The sequence below is a fragment of the Eptatretus burgeri genome, chromosome 3, assembly GCF_056783735.1.
Source record: "Eptatretus burgeri isolate ZD-2024b chromosome 3, Ebu_testis_v1, whole genome shotgun sequence".
Classification (NCBI taxonomy): domain Eukaryota; kingdom Metazoa; phylum Chordata; class Myxini; order Myxiniformes; family Myxinidae; genus Eptatretus; species Eptatretus burgeri.
Window position 1 is genome coordinate 85,999,917 of NC_140963.1, and position 16,812 is coordinate 86,016,728.

At 41.4% G+C, this 16,812-nt stretch overlaps 1 protein-coding gene across 6 annotated transcripts in view; it reads left to right on the top strand.

Annotated features, from left to right (window-relative positions):
• The window catches only part of LOC147030369 (sodium channel protein type 1 subunit alpha-like), a 269,967-nt gene that overhangs the window by 64,904 nt on the left and 188,251 nt on the right, over positions 1 to 16,812 (top strand). For all 6 annotated transcript variants that reach the window (XM_085874344.1, XM_085874339.1, XM_085874338.1 and 3 more), the window contains 4 exons: positions 6,475 to 6,592; positions 8,278 to 8,368; positions 8,713 to 8,841; positions 9,091 to 9,182. In XM_085874344.1, coding sequence (XP_085730470.1) covers positions 6,475 to 6,592; positions 8,278 to 8,368; positions 8,713 to 8,841; positions 9,091 to 9,182 — 430 coding nt within the window. The remainder of the gene's footprint in view (positions 1 to 6,474; positions 6,593 to 8,277; positions 8,369 to 8,712; positions 8,842 to 9,090; positions 9,183 to 16,812) is intronic.

The following is a 16,812-nucleotide window of genomic DNA, read 5'->3' on the forward strand; positions in this document are numbered from 1 at the left end:
GATAAAACGAGATGCAGATCGAACAAGAGAATATGGAGCTGATGTGAAAAACGTAGAGGAATGTAATGTTGAGTTGTCAGCATGCAGATGCATTTGGTTATTTGTACAATGAAGAAGATCATTGATATAAAGAAGAAGAGTGTAGGAGACAGGGCAGTACACGGAGTGATAACGCTGTTGGTGAGGAAGGGAGGAGAGGATTAACCATCAACAATTACGGAGATAGAATGGTCAGAGAGAAAGCTGTCAGAGCACAGTGAAGGAGGAAAGTCAAAAGAGGGGAGCTTGGGGATCCGATGTCACACTCTGTCAAAAGCTTGTTGAGATATCAAGGGCTACAACAAAGGATTCCCCAAAGTCTCTCAGAGAAGAAGTCCAGACATTTGTAATGTCACTGGTAGATCTCGCCTTGCGAAAGCCACACTGATGATCAGAGAGAAGACTCCGAGATTCAGGATGCTTGAGAAAATGAGAATTTAGGCTAGAACGGCACTCGGTATAGTCCAGCAGCCATTTCTCATATGGGGCCAAATAAGGAAATTCGTTCAACACCCCCTACAGAAAAGGTTTGACTTGACAGGGTGGTAGAATCGACCCGATAGAACACCTCCAGGTAGTATGTGGTTTCGAATTGTGGTATCATTAAAATTCTACAGGCCATTATACATACCAAGGGTACTCACCAAGATGGTCACTGTGGGCTCGCAAAATTTAGGGGGAGGGGTAACATAAACATGAATATCTTTGTCTAGACTCAACCAATTTTCAATATTGAGGTATCATTGGCTTCCTATTATAATTCTCTATCAGAGTATGTACAGTTCTTTGAAAATGGCCTTTGCCATGGCATCACCAAAGCTAAAATATCACACTAATTCAAACTTTCTGACATTTTTAATTGTGTTCTCATATGAAGGTGAACGGTGTTTCTCAATTACTACTGGTATGTATACATTTTGGAAATCAAACGCTTAAGAAAGTATTGTTATGCAGAAATTAATATACATACAGAGGCACGCATAAAGAAAAATGCAACTGTTATTTTTAGCGTTCGTCTTTTACTAGTGTATAGCAACACGGAAGCACATACATCAGAGCCGAGCATAATAGTTGTCTTTGGCAACACGGAAGTACATTAGTGAAAGCCGAGTATAATATTTGTCTCTGGCAGCACGGAAGCTACTCATTCATCATAGTGGATGATAATAGTTATCATGGTCGACACTGGGAGCTGTGCATGACAACACAGAGGCACATTAGTGAGAGCGAATCGTAATAGTTGTGCATGGTTGCACGGAAGCACATTCGTCAGAGCGGTTTGTATGTAGTATTTGTGTCTGGCAACAAGGAATCGCATTCGCCATGGAAGCATGAAGATGTCATCTGTTGTAACTTTTAGTCAGCGTCTTCTTCACCACTGGATTCAAAGATTGTTCTTGGATTTTCACAAGTTTCTTCGGCCATACGTGCACATGCTTCTGTGCACGGCATGTGGTTGGTTCTGCATGTGCAGTCGGCTCTGCGACATAGAGACTTCTTGCAGTGACAGACAGTCAGCTCCGGAAGACCCCGTGGTGCTGGATCTTTGGTCATGAGCACAGGCTGCAGGGCACCATCCTGAATTTTCCAGCCATGTCCAGCTGCTGGTGGAAGGCTCTGTGTAGGCTCCAATGCTCTCTTCCATACATAGGCCTGGTAATTTCCTCGCTTCATATGTTGCTGTAAGCTGTCGAATGTAGGGGGGAGATTTTCATTTCTTTGTCCCTTTTGACAGAATTGCCAGTATCTCACATTGTTCACTTTACTCCCAGCCCCCTTGGTTGTTGAGTACATTGCACATATGAAGGCTTCGCATGCTTCTGAAGTGCTGTTGCTGAGCTCGGGTTCTTCTCCAAGCTGTCCCAGACTGGTCTGATGCTCTTTACTGTCAAGTAAGACATTGAAACCCTTTTTCTTGCCAAGTCCTGAGAGTGCACTGTTTGAATCGCACCCAGTGAGTGCGTGGAAGCCGAGTAAAGCATTACACAGCTCAGGTCCTAGTTTGTGTGCCAAGCTGTGGATAGGAATATACCTAGCTTTATCCTTGATTCCAGTCCGAAACCACAGCTCCCGACGCTGGAGTTTTCTGCAGTGTGTGGTGCAGAGGACAGCCACATCTGTGTCAGGTGATTGAATCACAATCCTGTTGTGATAATGAGGGGCATGTTTTGCATGTAGCAATATTCGTGTGTCTGCCTCTTCATGATATGACTTGAGGGGAACCAGTTCTTCGCAGTGCCCTCTGATGACTAGCACAGACTTCTGCGGGTTCTTGAAACCACCACCGATGACTAGGTGTTGACCATCAAGCAGAGTGTCTACCCCCATGTGGCACACAAGTTGACTTTGTTTTCTACATTTCCAATGCATTTGATCCACTGCTTTGGAAGAGGAGTGGCTGGCCCTTGGATTGTCACCTCTAAGGCTGCAGATGTTCCTCGTTTCTCTCGTTCCCCAGCTTTGATTGAGAGGCTGGAGTACCGGTCGAAGACAACATCAACCCGCTGACAACCATTCCGACGGAGAGGGGCAGTAACCAGGCTGTAATACTTGAATGCTATTTCACCGAAGTTTGCAGCACCAGCGGACTTTGTCGTCTGTACCATCTGGTTGTACAGTTGAATGAATATCGATATTTCTGTACATATTCTGAAAGAGAATTATAATACGAAGCCAATGATACCTCAATATTGAAAATTGGTTGTCTCAACAAAGATATTCACGTTTATGTTACCCCTCCCCTAAATTTTGCTGGCCCACAGTGACCCTCTTGGTAAGTACCCTTGGTATGTATAATGCTCTGTAGAATTTTAATGATACCACAATTCGAAACCACATACTACCTGGAGGTGTTCTATAGGGTCTATTCTACCACTCTGTCAAGTCAAACCTTTTCTGTCGGGAGTGTTGAACTATTTCATTTTTTTCAGGTCCTTGCTCCTGGACTAGTAGAGTGCATACCTCTGCCACGCTGATTAGTTTACATTTTGTATCCCACTGATAGACTGGACCTGGAATCGGACCTGAACTAAAATTTTATTGGCTTGCTCTTGACACCTAACTAACTCATCCACGAAGTTTGATCCAAAGCTGTCCATAATTTTTTGAAATATCGTGCTATATATCATTTTAGCCTGATTACTCAATGATGAAGAATCACTTTTCAAATTCAAGGATCCAGATCCAGATTCAGATCTTCACCAAAATCTAATCAATTCTTCCTTGTTTATATACCCAACCTGTCCATCATGTTCACCACAACTTTTTAGATATCCTACTACATGTCATTTTTGGCTCTATCTCTCAATGGTGAAACATCACTTTAAAAATTCTCTGATCCAGATCTGGATCCTGATCTTCACGAAAATCGAATAATTTCATCCGTGTCGCATACCCAAGCTCTCCACCAAATTTTGTCCGAATCCGTCCACAACTTTTTGAGATATTTTAGTTACAAACAGAAAAACAAGCAAACACGAAAGATGCCATGCATAGCACGATACTTGCGAAAACCATGAAACAAATTTGACCTAAAAAGTAATTGGTGGTTGAATTAAATGACTAAATATGCAACTCCTCTTCAAATTTCAAGTCAAGCAGATGAAAATTGACAATTTAAAAAATTCGGCCTATACTGATCTTTTTTCCGATGTTGACCTCAAAAATAATTGGTGGTTAAATTCAATGACCTGAAATATAAATCCTCTTCAAATTTCAAGTCGATTGGATAAAAATTGAGGATTTTAGAAATCCCACCTCACTTGTTGATCTCTGGCCTATATTGACCTTTTGGTCAATGCTGACCTAAAAATAATAAATGTTTGAATTAAATGCCAAATATGCAACTCCTCTTCTAATTTCAAGTCAATTGGATGAAAATTGACAATTTCAGAAATTCAGCCAATGTTGACCTTTTGGCCAATGATGACCTCAAAAATAATAGGTGGTTGAATTCAGTGACCTGGAGGACCTGCACATCCATGCCAGGTAGCACGTTGCATCCATGCCAGACCTCATGCAAATCCTGTTGAAATTTCTAGTCAAATGGATGAAAATTGAGGATTTTAGAAATTTGTTGACCTTTTGACCTCAAAAACTATAGGCTTCTTGCTTATGACGAACTCTACCAGGTGGATCATGAAGATCATGAAGTTTCATGAAGATCAGTTTAAAATTGTGACGTCAAGGCGATAAACAGAAAAACAAACAAAAACTGAACAAGAAAAAGACTTCGTGCAGAGCACAATACTTGCAAAATCCACCCTCTCTCCAAACGTTGCCATGGATACATCAAATTGTCCATTTCATGAACATTAAAATCGACAATCTTAATCAAAGCTCAGGTCAATTGGATGAAAATTGATTATTTTTCAGATTGAAATTTCATGATTTTAGAAGTTTGACCTTGTGTTGGCCTTTGACCTTTTGACCTCAAAAAAAGTTTGTTTCCAAATTCAGTGATGCATGATGCAGTTGCTGCTTAATCCTCAGGTTAATAGGATGTATATTGATGATTTTTCAGTTGAAAATTGTTGATTTTAGATGTTTGCCCTTGAGTTGACCTTTGACCTTTTGACCTCAAATAGTCTGTTTCCCAATTCAGTGACACAATAGGCAAATTCTGTTCGACTTTCAAGTCAATCAGATGAAATAAATGATTTTAGAAATTTGACCTCAAGATGACCTTTGACCTTTGACCTCAAAATCAATAGGCTTCTCAGTTGAGACCACCTCTACAACTTGGTAAAGTTTCATGACGATCGGTTTTGAATTGTGACCTGTCGGCGATTGATAAACAGACAGAATAACAAAATCGACTGACCAATATACTTGAAAAATCTTCGATTTTGCAAGTAAGAAACAAACAAACAAACAGACAGACAGGGGTGAAAACATCACCTCCATCCACCTTCGGTGGTGGAGGTAAAGACATTCAAACAATTTGGATTTAGTATATGTCAGAGCTGTTAGAGGGGTAGTTGGAAGTGTTTCAACAATCACCATTCTTTGAAAGAGGCTGTACATGTTTCCATGGAAAGATGAAAAGTTTTTGTTTTTATACAGAAGCAAAATAAACCTGCAAGCAGAGTTGAAACTTCTGAAGCACACTCCTCCAATATATGGGACACATATGGTATCATCGGAACAGAAAAGCAAAAGAAAGGTAGTGCAACTGAAGTTGTTCGAGATACTTTTGGCTCAAGACCAGAAATACCTATTAGTGAAAGAAGAGGCCGCTGAGCAAGAACTCTTGAACCAGGAATCAGAAGAAGAGATAGTTTTAAAAGAGAAGGTGATATAAGCCTCCATTCCTACAACTATAACTTTAGCCATATGCTCTGCAGAGACAGAGTCATCACTCAAGGAGAGGCAGTAATCTTCCCAAGGAAAATCAAAATCGAATTTCCATAAACCAATCCAGTCAGCGATATTAAAGTACCAATACTGTTCTGGCATTTGAGAGAGCAGTTGGAGGAGGAAGAGGAGTGGTAAGTAAAGAGATATTTACAAGAATCTGGTCACAGGAACCAATCAGGTTGATATTGTATAGCTATCTATAATGCAACAGCGTGGAGGTGAAAAACAGCTTCAGAGTATTGGAAGAGTGGTCGTGAGCATCTGGAATATGGCTAGGGTGGTTGATAAACAAACAAAGAATAAAAAAAATCATTGCGTCCAGATCCAGATCAACAAATTGCATAAATTTGTCAGTGTCACACACCCAACCTGTCAGCTGAGTTTCGTCCAAATCCGTCCATAACTTTTTGACATGGCGTGCCCTAACCCTTACAGCTCGGCCGAGCTATATATCGTTTTTGGCCCGATCACTCAATGGTGAAGAATCATTTTAGAAGTTTAAAAAAAAACTCTCGAATCCGTATCCAGATCTTCACCAAAATTTTATCAATTCGTCCTTGTCACACAAGTTTCGTCCGAATCCGCCCATAACATTTTGAGATATTGTGCTCACAGACAAACAGATTGTGGTGATAACATAACCTCTGTCCACCTTCTGTAGTGGAGGTAATAATGATAGTTGGGAGACAAATCTTAAGCCAGATGACATCAAAGGTTGGAGATCCAAGGTGTCTTTTGCAATTGTGCTGACTATTGCTATTGTGTCCCAAAAGGAGAAAGTCACACACATCCATGGAATTAACAATTCACAGTCGGTTGTATGCTCGCACTTCGCACTGTGCTTTTCTGGTGTGCTTGCGCTTGCGCTCGTGCACGCGCGCACACACACACACACACACACACACACACACACACACACACACACACACACACACACACACACAAACACACACACACACACACACACACACACACACACACACACACACACACACACACACACACACACACACACACACACAAACACACACTCATGATGTCATTCTGGTTTTCCTCCCTCTTTCTTCCCATCCACAGACGTTCATTATTCTGAACAGAGGAAAATCGATCTTCAGATTTAGTGCAAACCCTGCTTTGTACATGCTCGGACCTCTAAATCCTTTGCGAAGATTCGCCATCAAGATTTTGACCCATTCATATCCTTATGCTGCTCACCTGGCGAGTTCTGTGAAGCATTTAGCTTCATGTACTTGGCACGATAACTATAGCTTGCGATCTTATTCAGGCATGTGCATGCAGTTTGATATTTATGTATTCGTCGTTTTACAAGACAGCACATTTCATTCTCCGAAGTGGCCATTCAGTTATTCCATTGGTAATATGGTGGCCCTTTATCATTGTATTCCCAACCCTCTCTTTCCTCCTATTTCTTCTTAATCTCATCTCTTTTCCACTCTTTCCCCTCAAACTTACCTTCCTTCCTTTTCTCTCCAACACTTCCGCTTTTTCTCCATTCACTTCTCCTTTTATCATTTTTATTTGTCTCACTTTACCTCCTCTCCATACTCTCTCCATACTTTCTCCTTTTCCCCACCATGGCCTGCCCTTTTCTTAAATGTTTATGGACAATTGGATTTTGTTCAGTTTGCCAATGTCAAGATGTTGACATACCTGCTATTCATTAAAATTTCACAAATCTGTCTTTTTATGCAAAATGAACTCAAGTGATTGGTCACATGATGTGTTCTGCAGATTTTGGTGGATGTTTTTTTGCTGAAAACAAAACTTTGCAATAAGGCATTTTTCAATGTTCTGATACTTCTTTCTGCTGATTTTTTTTTGTTAAGAAAAAAGTATTATCTAAACAAGCATGCTGAACCTGAACCTGCATTTTTTTTTCACAACAGCTATCATTGCCAAAAGTCCAGTCTGTTCACCTTCTTGATATTTTTGTACCTGATTTTGTTCCTAATTTAATTGCTTATTCTTGGGAATCCAAATTGTAGAATTACAGCTTAAATAAGTTTGGAAATGTCAATTTAAAGGGTTTGATGATGCATGTTATTGATCAGAGTATTCATAGCTTATCTCTTAGCTCTAATGTGATTTTGTGAAAGAGGTTGTAGCTCAGCATTTGAAGAAAAGAAACCTACATCCCCATTTGATTGTTGGGTCAGAGGCTGCAGGAGGGCTGAAGGCTGATGAAATTGCAGCATGATAGATACCACTGAAATTTTAGAGGAAGAAGGAAGTTGGTGATAAGGAAGGACTTGAACCATAATGCATGAGCTCTGCATGTTACATTACACTATTACAGCTTTGAATGTTTGCTCACCATTTCCATCCTCAGCACCTGCCTTATCACTCAAGCCTTCTTCCTCTGGCCCTTTCAGTCTTATCAGGACTTTACGTGTTGGCGATTACTTCATTGGCAACGACACTGATAGATAATGCCAATTGCGCTGATCGGTACAGATACATATAGAGGTAATTTTTATTGCTATATGTAGCACACATGAATATCCCAGTAACGATATTGGAATTCTTTGAATATGAGTGCTCTCAAATAAAGGATGAGCACTCATATTAGGTAATACCAAAAGGACTGAGATAAGACTGAAAGGGCAAATGTAGTAGACTTCAGTGAGAAGGCAGGTGCTGAGGATGAAAATGGTTGCAATTTGTGAGCAAACATTCAAAACTGTAATGTAATATGGGTGACTCATGCATCATTAGGAGATCAACTGAAAGTTGACATTTTGGAGCAATGGTACTGTGAAATGGGACCGATATTTCTGCCATAAGGGTAGGGCAGGGTCATTGCTTGGCTTGTCCTAGTCCCCTGTTCCTGAACTCGAGATGGTCCTTAACGAGAATGCACGCTGTTTAGCATTTTCATCATGTTCACCATCCTTACCAACTGTGTCTTCATGACGTTGAACGACCCCCCAGCATGGACGAAGAATGTCGAGTAAGCGTTACATCCATGCCAGGCCTGAAGCACAATGTAGGACATTTAAACGTCCAACTCGATGTGCTATCAGTGTCTCCACTATCAACACACACGCACACGCACACACAATCACTTCAGGTTCATGCACTGTCAAAACTTGTCCCTTTGCTTGGTGCATGTATATTACGATTCAAATGGCCTCGGTGTACTACTACTATGAGAAGCACCCTATGCCCAGAATGCAATGGGTGAGTCACAGATATCTCTACACCTTATTATCTTCAAAGAGTAAGCAGTGTGAAATCTTCCACAGTTGACTGTAATCCTTATTTTGTATGTTTATTATTTTACTTATTTTACAGGAATACCTTCACAGGCATCTACACATTTGAGTCAATGGTGAAAATTCTAGCTCGAGGCTTCTGTATCGATAAATTCACCTTCTTGCGCGATCCTTGGAACTGGCTTGACTTCATCGTCATTGTCATGGCGTAAGCAATAGTGGTCCAGTGGATAAATACAAGGGGTTGGGGTGGAATTGAATGATCGTTTTGTTCCCCTGGTTTAGGAGAGTGTCCCATTTTAAGACGTCGTTTATCATTTGCTTGGAAGTGATAATATTTGATCGTTTCTATTTTGATAAGAAGCTGAATATCTATCAGACGTTGAACGTGCTTTACATAAAGCGTGACAACAATTTGAGTCGCCCTGCTGTCATGTAACCCCCTCGTGCATTTCAGGTACGTGACCTCATTTGTGGATTTGGGTAACGTCTCAGCATTGAGAACTTTCAGAGTCTTAAGAGCTCTCAAAACAATCTCGGTCATTCCAGGTATGCTTGGTCCTGAATGGTGGACACTGATTTATTCTCTGCTTTTGAATTGGTGTGTGAGTGAAACAGTGATGCAATTTTCAATAAGGAAGGCACCACCAACTAGTGTAGCTCATTCCCAAGGGGCAGCCACGCTATAGTTGGTAGCACCTCTCTTATTTTAACGTGGATCTTCCCAAACACAATGAGTTTTGTACAGTGATAATATTTATTTATATATTTTGTCTTCTTTTTGCCTGTCTGTCTGCTTTTATTTCCTCCTATTTTTGTCTCTGTCTTATAACTCTGCTGTCACTTTCCATCAGAGAACGGGATTGCAAGTGTATCAGGGAAAGTTTTGCACAGGTCTTGTAATATTTATTTTATTTATTCAGCAATAAAGACCTTTATTTTACACCTTGCATGGACCATTGCAACAGACAATTTGGAGATGCTGCTTCATAGCTCAATGCATATACGATATACCCAGTCCCAATGCTTGTCGGCCAGCTGCTGGGCACCGCCCAGTGCCTGCCTGTGCAAAATGTTTGCGATAATTAGCATGTTTTTTTTGCTGAAAACAAAACTTTGCAATAAGGCATTTTTCAATGTTCTGATACTTCTTTCTGCTGATTTTTTTTTGTTAAGAAAAAAGTATCATCTAAACAAGTAAAATAACCTTCAAGCATTTTCTTTTATTCATTGATGCATAAACGCTTTTTGCAAAAATGGCCGAACATCATTGCTGGTTGCCATGGAGCAGGCCTGTGGAATTGCTTTGCTGAGAATATTTTTAATTGTTTTTTTGTTTGTTTATTTGTTGATTTATTTGTTTGCATCCTGTTAGCATGCTGAACCTGCATGAATCATGGAATAATGTTAATTTCGAATAATTTTTAAAGGGGTTGGGGAAGGGGATGCTGTTGGGTTGGGGGTTGGTGACACTCCCAGAAAGGAGTACAAACATCTTTTTTGAGTCTTTGAAACCTTTTCATTGGTTGGTATTCGAGATAGCAGCAAGAATACTACATGAATTGGGATATTTGGCTTGGTATGCGTTAGGTGGGATGAAGTAGTTAAAGATAAAAATGTGGAGCTGGGGGCAGAGGGAGGAAAGAGGTGAGTGCTTTAACCACTGGGTCATTCCTTTTATAAAACTTCAATATATGTTGGGGGATTCTATTGCTCCAGACATGACCCATTGTTGGATATAAAAATCAGTCCACTCATATGGTCCACTTTTTAGAGGTTTTTTTAACTTTCTAAATGATGGAAGTTCACGTGGTTTCCTCGGATGAGGCAGAATTTGTTGTAATTTGAATTTGAATAATCAGAATTTGTCGTCCCCCATTCCCCCTTCCACTCAAAGGGTCTTCCTATTTTTTTTGAGTCTTTCGATTTAGTGTCTCCAATATGGTCGAAGGAATTGTAGTTAGTTTCTAATTTATATTAAATAGGCATATTGATAAGATAATGTCTTTGTTACCTTCCAGGTAAGTGTAAGGTATTCCAGGCAAATAGGTATTTCTTTGTTACATTCCATGCAAGTGTAAGGTTTCTTTCAAAATGAGATTGAATCCCTCTGTTTGGTAAAGTTCTCTCTTTGATCTGCTTAACTACTACTGTTACTCTGACTTCCACTACCACTACGACTTCTTCAACTACTCTAACAGCCCCAATTCTTGCCACCTTCACATGGGATCTGCCAGGGAAAGTGTTTCGGCCCAAGTGGTCAAGCCTGACGTTTGACTGGAGTTGGTTTGGGCAGGAATTTTTTAATTTGTTCAGGGTGCTGGTGATAGCTCACCTACTCTTCACAAAAGACCTTTCACTGGGATCTTTCACTTCCACCAACGACCAGTTCTGGCAGATGGGACACTCATTTTAACATCCATCTGAGGGACGGCGCACACATCGATTAATCTTTCTGCATCCAAAACAACAGATACCAGTTTACACCTGGATCGGGATTCTAACCCAGGAAAGACAGCTCAGACGAGGATGCATACCTTTTGGTTATCCTACCAGCCCATCTCTCTCTTTGATCTTTATAAATACCGCTAAATTTCCAGTGCATTGAATGAAATAAACCACTTCAAATCAATAATTACAGCCCAAGAACATCTATTTCCTTATAACTTTTGAGCTCGATAAGTTATTACCCTGTGCACGCGAAGCAAAAAGCACGTTTCAGCAATTGGTTCATTTATGTCCGTCCGTCTGTCTTGTCAGTTTATGATCAATGAATGACATCTAAATTGAATGCTATATTTTGAACGCGATTCAAAACATTAATAGGAAGAAAAGTTTGCCATTTTACCGTATTTTGACTCTGAATTCGTCCCGATCGCACATGCGTAGTGATATAATATTTTTACTCTCTCTGCCTGCCGAGCAGTCAAACAAAATTGAAAATAATTCCAACCAGGAAACTTACTGTTTTTAAGACCGTGATAAATGACACAAACAACAGGCATGAAGAACTAATGTAATGTGTTAGAGAGGGTAGTATAATAGACACTGGATAAAACGGTGGTAAAACCTGGAATTAATTAATTTATCTGCCTTTAAATCTCTTTAAACATTTATTTATATTGAATTATATACTTGAAGATGTAGACCACAAATCACCTTCATAATACTTCCAAGAACCATACAACATATTGTTACAGATTCGCGCCCGCCGGCGTGCGGACGGCCACGTAACTCGAATCGCGGCACGTCGCCCACCGGACGGACAATCCAGTCGTGACCCTCTCGGACTAACGCCGGGAACCAGTCACGGGTGGACCTTTCGGTCTCACCGCGATCGAGCCAATCAGCCCCCGCGTGGGATAGTGTTGCTCGCCAAATTCGACCTACCTAAGTACCCACACGGAGGGTAGACCGGGCGATCACACCTCGCCGCAGGTCGACTTCGGACACGGGCCACTTAAGCGACCCGTTCCGTACTATCGGGATAACCGAGCGGTGTTATTCGTCGACCTCGACGGTTCGATTAATTATCGGGCGTATTCAGCCCACTACCAACCCTTTACGTGAAGCAAGATGAGGATTCAATGAAAGAAATGACGAAGCGAAGCGGGAAACAGTTCAACCCAAAGCACATTTATTCGCGATGAACGGAAAGCACACATATTCAATTCCACCAAAGGCACATAGAAAAGGAAAAGAAATAATGCAATTTTACACAAAAAGCAAATGCGACAATGCAGATCTAATACCGATTACGCGAGCACACGGCAACACTTATACAATTTTACTTCACAGACGGCGCCGACAACACATATCCAAAACCAAGAAAAAGAAAAGAGAACCCTCAAGGATGAGGCGGGCCTGAGGCCGAGACCGGGTCGGGCCTACCCGTCTGGTGATGAGACGCGGAGCGGCGATGGTGCCTCAACTCCGCGGGCCTCGCGGACAGTGTCTGGTAGGGGGTGGGAAAGGGGCCCCCTTGGTCGCACTATCTCAGCGCGGGGGGAAACAGGAGGGGGTTGCTGATGCTCGGGGGAAAGGAGGATTTCTACTCTGCCTCGAGTCCCGCGACGAGCGTCTCCACCTCGACCAGGTCGCGCCGTCGGCCTCCCTGGTGTGCAGCTCCCGGCACGACGCGAGCACCCCCTCGTCTGCCCTCGCCGCCTCTCCACAGCTCCGTCCTCTTCGCTCCGACTCCAACGCACACGACGACGACGACGACCAACTCTTTATTCTTCTTCTTCCCAACTCCACCGACTGCGAAGTCTTAACTCCCTCTGGACTGACGAACGCAGTCGCTTATATAAGCCCCGTGGCTTCGCTCTCTCATCTTTGACCCCCTGCCTTCGACCTTTCACCTCGCTCCCCATTGGCCCGAGAAAAAGTGGGCGTGAATGCTTTTTGATCCATAAATTTGCATATAGCGACCGCCCTCCAACGCCCTGGAGGCGGGGCCAAATCGCCCCTCGCTCACCGATTGGACGGAACAAAAGTGGGCGTGTGTCGTTTTTGATCCGTTTTTGGAGCTGAAAATCCGTGGTTTTGTACACGCTGTTCGGCGCGCGCCCTGCACGAGTCCAACACCGGTACCCACAAGCGGCGCAAGAACGGTGGCGATGCGACGGTTGCGAGGTGTGACGTGAAGCGGCGCCGCGGTGGGTGGTTGATGTTGTGGTTGGTGGTGGTAACAATGGCGGTTGGTCCAAAATAAAGATAGTAAAAGAAAAACGGCTATCCTGAAGAGTCGCAGCACGCATAAATGACATGTATTCCCACTAGACAACGGGTTTGGGCCTAACTACACATATACTTACCGAGATACCTCACCTAAGGGACCTGAATGGTGGTTTGCGAATTTGGTAACCACAACAATATCAATATATTGAATAGCATTAGAGGGTGTGGCATGTGTATCGGGGTGAAGAAAAGGCCGTCATAACGGCTATGTACCATGCTGATTGATGCTGCCTTGCATTGGTGATTTATAAAGCCTCCATCTCCAAAATTGCAACACAACATCATCTTATTCCAGTATATTTGACTGCTTCAGTAGCGTTAAACTTCCAGATTAAAATAAATTGATCTTTGAAAGCATTATTTTATTGAAATTGAAGTACAGTAGAGGAGAGCCTTGCCGTTCATGGGTTTCCCCTTCGCGGATTCACTCTATCGTGATTAATTTATTGAGACGAGGTTTGCGAATTGCGGTTAGTGCGCTCGAATAATCATGGGTTGGTGCACTATTTTCCACATTTATTCACCTAATTAAAATTGGCTGTCACTATAATAATCCCCTCATACCCTCCAACATCATCATCTCCATCAACTTGTCTTTATTGTCGCCATCATCAACATCGCCATTGCATTATTGGATAAAGCTTATCGTCATTATTAAAGGAAAGTTTCATGATCGAAATAACTCAAGAAGATAAATTTTATTTTATGTTCTTAATCACTCTTTTATTTATGAAAATAAATGGCACAAAAAATGCACAAACATGTTAATTAATGATACAGTTTGGAGAAATTTTATAGTTGAAGTCCCTAACCTTATTTTCGCCATTACCCCCTAAGTTTGCGCATCGTGGATTTGCAGTTCATGTGGATTTTCAAGAACGTAACCCCCACTAACAACAAGGCCCTCCTGTGCATACTTGAACACTTCGTGGGGTATCGTGTTCGATGAACTCTAGTTTATCATGTATTGTAATATGGCAGGATAATCTTGAGGAGGTCAAGCTCACTACTGTATTGTATAATTTTGTTTGTCTCCCCTCACTTACATAGATGGTCCAAAGTTCCTCACCTGGGGTAGCCAGGGATTTTTGTCGCATTTTTGAAAGTTTTTCTATTTTTGATATAATCAAGGAATTCATCCTTTTATATTCACCCTCACCGGAGGAGAGGGTATTCCATTCGGATTCGTTAGTTTGTTTGTCTGTCTGTCTGTTTGTTTGTCCATGCAAAACTTTAGTGTTTTTTTTCTGTAACCACTTGTCTGATTGAGACGAAATTTTCATCAAAGGTGCCATCGTTATGACATCATCATTGCAAATATAGAATGCTACATCTGATCAGTATGTACATTTTTGAGGGTCATCTTGGGATAAAATGGTCCACAGAGAAAAAAATTGATGATGCCATTGGTCATGTGATTCGGCAGCCATATTGTTTGTTGTTTTTAAAAAAAAAAAAACTTCCAAAAATCTTCTCTGAGGTGGCTGAACAGATCAAGACGAAACTTTATACGTATGACCGCCTATCCATGAGGAACAAAAGGTTTACTTGTATGACATCATAGGTCACATGGTTTGGCAGCCATTTTGGATTTACTCTAAAACCTATAAAAAAAATCTTCTTCTCCAGAACGGCTGGACAGATTGAGGGGAAACTTTACACAAATGTTCCCCAAGCCATGGGTGTCCAAGTTTGTTCAGGAATAATTGATGTCACATGGTTTAGCAGCCATATTGGATCGAAGAAAAATATTTAATAATGTTTTATCCGGAAACGCTTAATCGACATGAAGCTTGACAATTATGATCTAGTCCTCATGGGGATTATGTTTTAAATTTCAACTTGATCGGACGCATGGTCTGGCAGCCAGAATTATTTGGTTTTTAAAATCTGGGTTCTTTATCATTATTATTATTATTATTATTATTTTTTTTTTTTTGAAATAAAGCTCACTTGGCTGTGCCTGGATGGGTTTGAGGGTAGAGGAGTAGCAGCTGAAATGCAAATCCTATCCAGTTCCCCCTGATGACTTCATCCTTACTTTTTGCTTGTTCGGGTTCCTTCTGATTACTCCAATGCAGGACTTGTACCTATTTGGTCTTCCATTTGATTTGTATTGAATTTACTTTAATCCCATTCTAAATTCAATTGCATAATAATAATAATAATAATAAAAAACGTCATGGGTTTGTGCAACCTTGGAGATTTAACACACTTGACATCAATCAGGTGTCCAATCAAAGTGGGGTTGCATCAAAGCAGGACTTCTTGGTACCCGGTCATCACTGCCAGCAGTTTAAAGTGGCAGTTCCAATTATGTCTCATTAATTACGTCACAAACCAGGACACAAACGCCGCACAAAATACACCATACAAAACTGCACAAACACCACACAAAACAAGTCCTGGTGAGGGTCGGCAATCTCTGATTGCTCTTTTTATTGTTATCCTTTTATTTCTCGAGGGTTTGGAGAAGAAAATTGTTTGGGAAGATTCAGTGGTGGTCGGTTACTTGCACCCCTTTGTGTGTGTGTGTGTGTGTGTGTGTGTGTGTGTGTGTGTGTGTGTGTGTGTGTGTGTGTGTGTGTGTGTGTGTGTGTGTGTGTGTGTGTGTGTGTTTACAAAATCTAGGCTCATGAAAGAGCGAGGGTTATAATTATCACAGTTTATATGATCCAACACAATAACAATATAAAGGCCCGGTCACACCTTGACAATTTAGCCAGCGATGGCAACGTATTAAAATGTATCTAAAACGCTGGCTTACGTTGAACTTTTGATATTTTTTTTTTTAAGATTCTGACGTATTCATAGCGACTTGGTCTTACGTATAATGCATTGGTAACGGACACAGAACGTTTCGTTGTGTTATAGATAACTTATACCAACGAATGCTGAACCTGCTGTCGGCCGACACAACCGATGCCCAACGATAGTCTAACTTCGGCATAGCGCGTTGCACGCATCGCCGACGATGTCGTGACGTAGCCTATTAAAAGGCTGCCGCACAACGATTCGAATCATAACTGCCGTAGAAATGGAAGTGACAACATCGCGGTCACACCTTGGCGATCTTGCCAGCGTATGCCGACCTAAGAAAAATGTGTCTAAAACGTTGGGGCACGTCAAATACGGTATGAGTAAGTTTGGTATACGTGAGTAGAACGCTAAAGTACGCTATCATACGTCGTAGTAAGTAGAGTACGTCAAGAAATTTTAAACATTTTCAAAATTTTTGGACGTACTCTGCGTATGACACACGTTCCGCATGCGATGGGGATAAGTTGTACACACGATATGCGGACGCTTACACACGTCCACAAAAGCTACTTATAAGCTACTCATAAGTCGAAACACGTCGCGGTAATGTCTTTTTTAAGCGAAACTTATTTCTAACTTATGTTTGACGTGCTTTGAACCAATTCTTTACGTAGTCCCA